The following is a 12608-nucleotide window of genomic DNA, read 5'->3' on the forward strand; positions in this document are numbered from 1 at the left end:
GAAGCGTTACCCGTACTTCCTCTGAATACAAGATGGTGCTTTGAATTTGCAGCCAATACGTTTTTTTTTTTTTTTTTTTTTTAAACAGTGCTATATCGTAGTAAATCAGCCATTTTATAGAATGACAATGAATGTTTAATAAAATTCAATGATTGTATATATTAAACAGCTTCTGACAACAGTTCCTCCGTTGAAGATGAAGATCTGTATCATCCTTCTTCTGTTTGTTGGTAAGTTCAACTGGAACTATTTTCTCCAAATCTTTCAAATATAAATTTAAACTCTGAAAAGTCAGGTCCGAAAAAAGAATGTGACTCTAATCCATGTTGTTATTGAACAGCGTCATGTAATGTACAAGGGCAGACTACAACCACAACTGCAACAACCACAACTACAACCACAGCTGCTCCAACTACAACCACAGCTGCCGCAACAACAACCACATCTGTCCCAACCACAACCGCTTCAACTACAACGACAGTAGCCTCAACAACAACCACAACTGCCCCAACAACCACAGCTGCTTCAGCAACCAGCACAGCTGCTCCAACGACCACAGCTACTTCAACAACCACATCTGCCCCAACTACAACCACATCTGCCCCAACTACAACCACAGGTGCTTCAACTACAACCACAACTGCCCCAACTACAACCACATCTGCCCCAACTACAACTACATCTGCCCCAACTACAACCACAACTGCTTCAACTACAACAACTACATCTGCCCCAACTACAGCTGCCCCAACTACAACCATATCTGCCCCAACTACAACTACATCTGCCCCAACTACAACAACTACATCTGCCCCAACTACAACCACAACTGCTTCAACTACAACAACCACAGCTGCTTCAACAACAACCACATCTGCCCCAACTACAACTACATCTGCCCCAACTACAACAACTACAGCTGCCCCAACTACAACCACAGCTGCTTCAACAACAACAACATCTGCCCCAACTACAACTACATCTGCCCCAACTACAACCACAGCTGCTTCAACTACAACTACATCTTCCCCAACTACAACCACAACTGCCCAAACTACAACCACATCTGCCCCATCTACAACTACATCTGCCCCAACTACAACTACATCTGCCCCAACTACAACCGCAGCTGCTTCAACTACAACTACATCTGCCCCAACTACAACCACAACTGCTTCAACTACAACCACAGCTGCCCCAACTACAACCATATCTGCCCCAACTACAACCACAACTGCCCCAACTACAACCATATCTGCCCCATCTACAACCACAACTGCCCCAACTACAACCACAACTGCCCCAACTACAACCACATCTGCCCCATCTACAACTACATCTGCCCCAACTACAACCACAGCTGCCCCAACTACAACCATATCTGCCCCAACTGCAACCACAACTGCCCCAACTACAACCACATCTGCCCCATCTACAACCACATCTGTCCCAACCACAACCACAGCTGCTTCAACAACCACCACAGCTTCCCCAACTACAACAACTGCTGTAACTACAACAACCACAGCTTCCCCAACTACAACCACATCTGTCCCAACCACAACCACAGCTGCCTCAACAACAGCCACAGCTGCTTCAACCACAACAACAGCTGCCTCAACAACAACCACAGCTGTTCCAACAACCACAGCTCCTTCAACGACCACAGCTGCCCCAACTACAACCACAGCTGCTTCAACCACAGCAACAGCTGCCCCAACTACAACCACATCTGTCCCTATGACAACCACTGCTGCTTCAACTACAACAACTGCCCCAACTACAACCACAGCTGTTTTAACCATCAGCACAGCTGCTTCAACTACACCAACAACTGCTGCCTCCTCTGCAGTTATCAACAAAACCAGCTTTCTTTTACTCACAGCAGTTGTTACAGCAGCTCTGTGGAATAGGCTATAGGAAGTAGATAGGTAGGCCTACCTCTCAGGATGTGTTGGTGTTCTTTATCAAGACTTTAAACTGAAGGATATGACTAAATGTTATTATTTATCATGCATATAACCTTATAAACCTATATTTATATTATGTATGAATGAAGGTGGTTTAATTGTGACATACATTTTTCCCTGTAATATCTTATTTATTTGATTAAATAATGTATATTTTTCTCTTTGTATAAGTATATACTGTATATAACTGCTATGTACATCCAGACAGCACCACATGAGCCATAACAGCAATTGGACACAACAACCATGGACTTACATTGTCTGAGTATACCTCATGTAACAATTTAGACATATTACATCTCAGCTCCATTCCTTGTATTTTATTGTGGTACTGTTCTGTAAGGTTTCAACTATAGATGGAAACATTGTGAACAAACTTTGGTAATTGTTCTGTCTCCTACATTTCAATTTGTACCTTATATATAAAATATTAAATGTATTAATTGTCGCAAATTTGTGTGTTTTGTTTCTTTGCATGGTGCAGCTGTGTACTCATATGTGCTGTGTGTGTGTGTGTGTTGAGACCTTATTGGCTCGGTGCCTAATAAAACACATCAAAATCAATCATCACATCGAAAACTGCCCTGAAATACATCAACAAGCACAATACAAGTGAACAGAAGAAAATACCACTATTACTCCTTTAAATTGTATATTTTGTTACAATAGCTAATTTTAAATATTTGAATTAGGTACAAATCCTTTTGGGTCTCCAAGTCTCCAAAAGCTCTGTGCAGATCGATTTGAGTGGTGTCATTGATTAAAAGTCCTATACTGTATAGTGTGAAATTTTCACATGATCTATGTTTATAAAGGTCTAAGTTCTATATTATTACTGTGAAAGGTTCAAATCCACAGAGGAAAGCACATGGTTCCATGGTTCACTTGTTACCGGGATAGATCACTGATGTAACAAAAATGCACTTTAGTAATTTTTGTTAAATTATATTTGGGGATTTTTTCCGTTCTTTATTTATTTTGTTGAATATTTGTGGATATTATCTCAATTAGATGTTTTATTCTTTTGGTATTACTTTTCTCATTGAGGAAGCTACCTTTTTGGACACTCAAATTTGACAGGGAATACCAGATGAATATGCCTGTATTTATTACATGTGTTTTCGTGTGTTCTGCAGGTATGTTTTTTTTGTGAAATGTCACTGTCCATTTAGTTTTACTTCACATATGCATTATTTTCTTTGTCCAGTAGGTGTCACTGTTTGCCCATTAGTGTATTGTTCCTCATGGGTTTGTGATTCATAAAACAAAGTGTTTTCCTGTCTATTGGCTTCTGGTTACTATTGTATTGAGTGTATCTATATGTATTTAAAGAAAATCTATAAAATTACACAGTGCTGTGTTGCGCTGATAAGGGAGCAGAGGTACAGGAAATACCAGAAGACTCTTTCTATTTACATTGTGTTCTCATGTGAATAAATTCAGGAAAGCTATCATATCTGATTCATCATTGTTCCTGACCAACACTCATCACAACTCCTAACCGGCTCCTAAAATCACATCAAAACTGGTCAAAAGCCAAACCACTGACCACTGTAGCTTAATTTCAATTGAACAAAGATCCTCTAATATGATGATACGGCCATTGGCGGGCGAGTATCTCAGGGGAACGACATGGATTACAGGAAGGTCATGACCAACTTTGTCGACTGGTGTGAACTGAACTTCCTTCACATCAAACACATTGCAGCTCCTTCAGCAACAGACTGCTGCACCCACCCTGCAGGAAAGAATGGTATCGCAGGTCATTCATTCCAGATTCCATCAGACTGTACAACACCAGTCTGACCCAGTACTAATAACCTGCACTCTGGACTCTGGATTTATTCACGACTGATCTGCCAACTTTTGCACAAGCCACTTTCTCCATTACACTCCTTTACCTCACCCAGTTGTACTGATGAAGTTTTTTTTTCTTTTCTGCATAATTTATTCTTGTGTATTTTTGTTGTTGTTCACTCATACAAGCCATACTTTTACTTGTTCTTCATGACCACCCACACTGTGCAATATCTTTGACCAAACAACATGCATTGCATACGCCTAGTTATAGTTTAAATATACATATCTTTATATTCTTGCACACCTTTCCACTTGCAACGCCCACACCTTTAAGAATTATGAAAACCATTGCTCAACCTGTCCATCAGCTCTAAAGGAAGAACTGGTATGAAACTTCATCACAACTTCATTTGCAGCGAGTAGTTTACATCATACAAGAAGAGAAAAAAAATCTGTAAGTACTTCTCATATGATTTCAACTTCACTGCAAAAACGGAAAAGTTGGGTCAACTCAAAATTTTAAGGCAACAAACTTCGATAAAATCTTAATTTGGGCAACTGAACTAAATATTTTAAGTTTTGCTTTTGAGTTTGCTCAACTCTGAATTCTGATTTTTGTCAACTCAACTGTAAGTTGTACTAACTTATAATTTTACATTGGAATAACTTTGAATCCTTGCTTCTGCTAACTCTCCCGCAAGTTGTACTAACTTATAATTTTACAGTGTAATAACTTTTAATCCTTAGTTCTGCTAAGTCTCCTGTAAAATGTACCAACTTATAATTTTACATTATAATAACTCTGAATCGTTACACAGATTCAACTTTAATTTGGTTCAGTTAGTATAGCAGAATAATTTAAGAGGAATTTAAAATTGCACCCTCCTTAATGTGTACCTACACTGTAGTTGTCCTGCAACTACACTGTAGTTGTCCTAGAGTTGCCCAGTGCCTTCTACTGCAGCTGTAATTATTGTCTAAATAGAGCCAGTGAGTTAGAACACAGTTACTTAAATGTTTCTTACTTAAAAGTACAGTAATACAAAGACAAAACTAACTGAAGTGTCCCTGACAACATAAAATAACAGATTTCTTGTTTTGTTCCATCGGTTATAAACTGTTTAATTTAGTTTTGATCCATCTGTCTGGTCCTTCTAAGTCTAAAATTAGTCAAGTCAGTTTCATTTGACTAATGTACTTTCTAAGTTAGAAGTCAAGAGGAAAATATTGTTGTAATACTACTATCACACCGGAGTGTGACACTCAGTGATGGAGAATGGATGGGTGATAAAAGGCCATCTCCCTTGTCAGGTACCATTTTCATGGCATCTCAAAAACCTCACCTGTGTAGAAACAGAATTATATATTGTATCATCAACTTCATCACAGAAATGCATCACTGTAAAACAAAGTGAGAAAATTAATAACTTTGAATGGTACAGTTATTCTCATTATGGAATACTTAATCCCGTTTTACCTTTCACATCATGAATCATTAACCTTTTAAACCATAACTCGTGTGCTTTTTAAGCATATTAATCAATTACAAATTATACATAGTACCCTAAATGTTTTAACCATTTGTTTAAAAATCTTCAATTTAGGTATAAATACAAAATCAATGCTATTACCATACTGTTTCACAACTGTAGGCTGCACCAGTACACACACTGTTAACGTTACTCTTGACTCATCATTAATGACATTCATAACCAACAGTACCGTTAGCTAATGGAGCTAATGTGTACAGTACTAACACAAATACAAACAGTTGTGAAACAGTATGGTAATAGCATTGATTTTGTATTTATACCTAAATTGAAGATTTCCACTATGTCTATTTAGATCATTTAGTTATATATGGAGTTTAAAAAAGGATGCATGACAGAAAAACTTAGTTAACAAGTGAAGGATAAAAACAAATGTTTACAATCCCCACCCAAATACTAAACCCAACATTGTATACTGAATGAAATGCTACTGAGCCAGTTTCTTTTTCCACTTAAAATATCAGCCAAATAAATGAACGATGAATATGTTTTCACCACACCTAAAAACAGAGAGAAAACATTACTCACATCGTCTATCATCCATCCATCATGGACTGTATTTCTTCTCATTCCAATGTCATCATGCATGTAATGTGGCTATAAAGACTGCTGGTGATTCAGCAAAAGACAACATACAGCAAAAGATACTGAACAGGTGGAATAAGACAACTTCAGCCACTGCAGTGAGGACAACTGCACACCAGAAAAACTTGGTAAGTATTATAATGACAAAAACCTTTGTCCTTTTTTAGTTAATTAAATTGTGTGTCCTTGTGATCTTTGTTTGAAATATGACACATTTTCTTATTAAATTTACTGTGTATCATTGTAATTCTTGTATTTTATTATGCAACATTTCTTCTGTGTGAAACTTCTCTGCTGAGTTAGTTTAAACCTTGAATATTCATGGAATATTCATGGTACAATGAAGATCCTAGTTTGAACAACATAATATTTGTCAATTAAGTAGAAATTGTTGGTATTTTATTAGCAAAAACAATGTATGCGAAAGAAAATTTGAAATGAAGGAAATAATAAGTTATACCAAGGCAGGTTTTAAGACATTTTCTCAAGCCATTTATAAATGAATGACTGTGAAGCAGGGGAAATGTTCAAGCCTTGTCAAACCTGAAGCAAACTAAAAGGAAATACTATATATATATAAATATATATATATATAGTATATGTAAAATATATATATATATATATATATATATATATATATATATATATAGAGAGAGAGACAGTATATATATATACACACACACACACACATTTTTTTATTAAAAGGTGCCTGAAAAAGTCTTCCACAATGAAGAAGATCTGTATCATCATTTTGCTGTGTGTTGGTAAGTTCAACGATATATTTAAAAAAAATGAATACTGACAAATAACAATACAAACGTCCAAAGGCTAATATTGCAGTAATATGTACAACTGCCATAACAATCACAGCTTCTGCAACAACAACAACAACTGGAGCAACTACAACCACAGCTGCTTCAACAACAACGGCTGCCACTACAAAAACCACAACTACCCCAACAACGATGGCTGCCACAACTACAACCACATCCTCCACAACGACAACCACAGCTACCCCAGCAACAACCACAGCTGCCACAACTATAACTACATCCTCCCCAACTACAACTACATCCTCCTCAACGAAAGCCACAGCTACAACAACAACTTCAGCTGCCACAACTACAACCACATCCTCCCCAACTACAACTACATCCTCCCCAACGACAACCACAGCTACCCCAACAACAACTACAGCTAACCCAACAACAACTACACCTGCCACAACTGCAACGACATCCTCCCCAATGACAACCACAGCGACCCCAAAAACAACTAAAGCTGCCACAACTACAAGCACATCCTCCCCAACGACAACCACAGCTACCCCAACAACAACTACAGCTGCCACAACTACAACCACAACAACCCCAATGACAACCACAGCTATCCCAACAACAACTACAGCTGCCACAACTACAACCACATCCTCCCCAACGACAACCACAGCTACCCCAACAACAACTACAGCTGCAACAACTACAAGCACACCAACCCCAACGAAAACCACAGCGACCCCAACAAAAAGTACAGTTGCCATAACTACAACCACACCCTCCCCAACAACAACAACAGCTACCTCAACAACAACCACCACAGCTGCCGCAACTACAACCACAGCAACCCCAACAACAACTACACCTGCCACAACTACAACCACACCCTCCCCAACGACAACCACAGCTGCCCCGACAACAACTACAGCTGCCACAACTACAAGCACACCAACCCCAACGACAACCACAGCGACCCCAACGAAAAGTACAGTTGCCACAACTACAACCACACCTTCCCAAAAGACAACAACAGCTAACCCAACAAGAACCACCACAGCTGCCACAACTACAACCACAGCTACCCCAACAACAACTATAGCTGCCACAACTACAAGAACATCCTCCCCAACGTCAACCACATCCTCCCCAACGACAACCACAGCTACCCCAACAACAACTACACCTGCCACAACTACTACCACACCCTCTCCAACGACAACCACAGCTACCCCAGCAACAAGTACAGCTGCCACAACAACAACCACATCCTCCCCAACGACAACCACAGCGAACCCAACAACAACCACAGCTGCCACAACTACAACCACATCTACCCCAACAACTACTACAGCTGCCACAACTACAACCACATCCTCCCCAACGACAACCACATCCTCCCCAACGACAACCACAGCGACCCCAACAACAACTACAGCTGCCACAACTACAACCACACCCTCCCCAACGACAACCACATCCTCCCCAACGACAACCACAGCGACCCCAACAACAACTACAGCTGCCACAACTACAAGCACATCCTCCCCAACAACAACCAAATCCTCCCCAACGACAACCACAGCGACCCCAACAACAATTACAGTTGCCACAACTACAACCACACCCTCCCCAACGACAACCACAGCTAGCCCAACAAAAACTACACCTGCCACAACTACAACCACATCCTCCCCAACTACAACCACATCCTCCCCAACGACAACCACATCCTCCCCAACGACAACCACAGCGACCCCAACAACAACTACAGCTGCCACAACTACAAGCACATCCTCCCCAACAACAACCACATCCTCCCCAACGACAACCACAGCGACCCCAACAACAAGTACAGTTGCCACAACTACAACCACACCCTCCCCAACGACAACCACAGCTATCCCAACAACAACTACACCTGCCACAACCACAACCACATCTACCCCAACAACTACAGCTGCCCCAACAACAACTACAGCTGCCACAACTACAACCACATCCTCCCCAACGTCAACCACACCCTCCCCAACGACAACCACAGCTATCCCAACAACAACTACACCTGCCACAACAACAACCACATCTACCCCAACAACAACTACAGCTGCCACAACTACCACCACACCCTCCCCAACGACAACCACAGCTACCCCAGCAACAAATCCAGCTGCCACAACTACAACCACATCCACCCCAATAACAACTACAGCTGCCACAACTACAACCACACCCTCCCCAACGACAACCACATCCTCCCCACTGACAACCACAGCGACCCCAACAACAACTACAGCTGCCACAACTACAACCACATCCTCCCCAACAACAACCACATCCTCCCCAACGACAACCACAGCGACCCCAACAACAAGTACAGTTGCCACAACTACAACCACACCCTCCCCAACGACAACCACAGCTACCCCAACAACAACTACACCTGCCACAACTACAACCACATCCTCCCCAACGTCAACCACATCCTTCCCAACATCAACCACATCCTCCCCAACGACAACCACAGCGACTCCAACAACAAGTACAGTTGCCACAACTACAACCACACCCTCCCCAACGACAACCACATCCTCCCCAACGACAACCACAGCTAACCCGACAACAACTACACCTGCCACAACTACCACCACACCCTCCCCAACGACAACCACAGCTACCCCAGCAACAAATCCAGCTGCCACAACTACAACCACATCCACCCCAATAACAACTACAGCTGCCACAACTACAACCACACCCTCCCCAACGACAACCACATCCTCCCCAATGACAACCACAGCGACCCCAACAACAACTACAGCTGCCACAACTACAACCACATCCTCCCAAACAACAACCACATCCTCCCCAACGACAACCACAGCGACCCCAACAACAAGTACAGTTGCCACAACTACAACCACACCCTCCCCAACGACAACCACAGCTATCCCAACAACAACTACACCTGCCACAACCACAACCACATCTACCCCAACAACAACTACAGCTGCCCCAACAACAACTACAGCTGCCACAACTACAACCACATCCTCCCCAACGTCAACCACATCCTCCCCAACGACAACCACAGCTATCCCAACAACAACTACACCTGCCACAACCACAACCACATCTACCCCAACAACAACTACAGCTGCCCCAACAACAACTACAGCTGCCACAACTACCACCACACCCTCCCCAACGACAACCACAGCTACCCCAGCAACAAATCCAGCTGCCACAACTACAACCACACCCTCCCCAACGACAACCACATCCTCCCCAATGACAACCACAGCGACCCCAACAACAACTACAGCTGCCACAACTACAACCACATCCTCCCAAACAACAACCACATCCTCCCCAACGACAACCACAGCGACCCCAACAACAAGTACAGTTGCCACAACTACAACCACACCCTCCCCAACGACAACCACAGCTATCCCAACAACAACTACACCTGCCACAACCACAACCACATCTACCCCAACAACAACTACAGCTGCCCCAACAACAACTACAGCTGCCACAACTACAACCACATCCTCCCCAACGTCAACCACATCCTCCCCAACGACAACCACAGCTATCCCAACAACAACTACACCTGCCACAACCACAACCACATCTACCCCAACAACAACTACAGCTGCCCCAACAACAACTACAGCTGCCACAACTACCACCACACCCTCCCCAACGACAACCACAGCTACCCCAGCAACAAATCCAGCTGCCACAACTACAACCACATCCACCCCAATAACAACTACAGCTGCCACAACTACAACCACACCCTCCCCAACGACAACCACATCCTCCCCAATGACAACCACAGCGACCCCAACAACAACTACAGCTGCCACAACTACAACCACATCCTCCCCAACAACAACCACATCCTCCCCAACGACAACCACAGCGACCCCAACAACAAGTACAGTTGCCACAACTACAACCACACCCTCCCCAACGACAACCACAGCTACCCCAACAACAACTACACCTGCCACAACTACAACCACATCCTCCCCAACGTCAACCACATCCTTCCCAACATCAACCACATCCTCCCCAACGACAACCACAGCGACTCCAACAACAAGTACAGTTGCCACAACTACAACCACACCCTCCCCAACGACAACCACATCCTCCCCAACGACAACCACAGCTAACCCGACAACAACTACACCTGCCACAACTACCACCACACCCTCCCCAACGACAACCACAGCTACCCCAGCAACAAATCCAGCTGCCACAACTACAACCACATCCACCCCAATAACAACTACAGCTGCCACAACTACAACCACACCCTCCCCAACGACAACCACATCCTCCCCAATGACAACCACAGCGACCCCAACAACAACTACAGCTGCCACAACTACAACCACATCCTCCCCAACAACAACCACATCCTCCCCAAAGACAACCACAGCGACCCCAACAACAAGTACAGTTGCCACAACTACAACCACACCCTCCCCAACGACAACCACATCCTCCCCAATGACAACCACAGCGACCCCAACAACAACTACAGCTGCCACAACTACAACCACATCCTCCCCAACAACAACCACATCCTCCCCAACGACAACCACAGCGACCCCAACAACAAGTACAGTTGCCACAACTACAACCACACCCTCCCCAACGACAACCACAGCTACCCCAACAAAAACTACACCTGCCACAACTACAACCACATCTACCCCAACAACAACTACAGCTGCCCCAACCACAACTACAGCTGCCACAACTACAACCACATCCTCCCCAACTACAACCACATCCTCCCCAACGACAACCACATCCTCCCCAACAACAACCACACCCTCCCCAATGACAACCACAGCGACCGCAACAACAAGTACAGTTGCCACAACTACAACCACACCCTCCCCAACGACAACCACAGCTACCCCAACAACAACTACACCTGCCACAACTACAACCACATCCTCCCCAACGTCAACCACATCCTTCCCAACATCAACCACATCCTCCCCAACGACAACCACAGCGACTCCAACAACAAGTACAGTTGCCACAACTACAACCACACTCTCCCCAACGACAACCACATCCTCCCCAACGACAACCACAGCTAACCCGACAACAACTACACCTGCCACAACTACCACCACACCCTCCCCAACGACAACCACAGCTACCCCAGCAACAAATCCAGCTGCCACAACTACAACCACATCCACCCCAATAACAACTACAGCTGCCACAACTACAACCACACCCTCCCCAACGACAACCACATCCTCCCCAATGACAACCACAGCGACCCCAACAACAAATACAGCTGCCACAACTACAACCACATCCTCCCCAACAACAACCACATCCTCCCCAACGACAACCACAGCGACCCCAACAACAAGTACAGTTGCCACAACTACAACCACACCCTCCCCAACAACAACCACATCCTCCCCAACGACAACCACAGCTACCCCAGCAACAAATCCAGCTGCCACAACTACAACCACATCCACCCCAATAACAACTACAGCTGCCACAACTACAACCACACCCTCCCCAACGACAACCACATCCTCCCCAATGACAACCACAGCGACCCCAACAACAACTACACCTGCCACAACTACAACCACATCTACCCCAACAACAACTACAGCTGCCCCAACCACAACTACAGCTGCCACAACTACAACCACATCCTCCCCAACTACAGCCACATCCTCCCCAACGACAACCACATCCTCCCCAACAACAACCACACCCTCCCCAATGACAACCACAGCGACCGCAACAACAACTACAGTTGCCACAACTACAACCACACCCTCCCCAACGACAACCACATCCTCCCCAACGACAACCACAGCTAACCCGACAACAACTACACCTGCCACAACTACCACCACACC

General features: G+C 44.1%; 1 protein-coding gene across 1 annotated transcript in view; it reads left to right on the forward strand.

The window, feature by feature from the left end:
• Positions 1 to 3471, forward strand: part of LOC310993912 (uncharacterized protein) — a gene marked incomplete at both ends in the record, with an annotated part of 40224 nt that extends 36753 nt beyond the window's left edge. Inside the window, one exon of the mRNA XM_083982390.1 lies at positions 3414 to 3471. Within this exon, the coding sequence (XP_083838516.1) occupies positions 3414 to 3471 (58 nt within the window). The remainder of the gene's footprint in view (positions 1 to 3413) is intronic.
• Between the last annotated feature and the right edge of the window lie 9137 nt (positions 3472 to 12608).

This window comes from Trachurus trachurus (genome assembly GCF_905171665.1).
Source record: "Trachurus trachurus genome assembly, chromosome: 11".
Taxonomy (NCBI): Eukaryota; Metazoa; Chordata; class Actinopteri; order Carangiformes; family Carangidae; genus Trachurus; species Trachurus trachurus.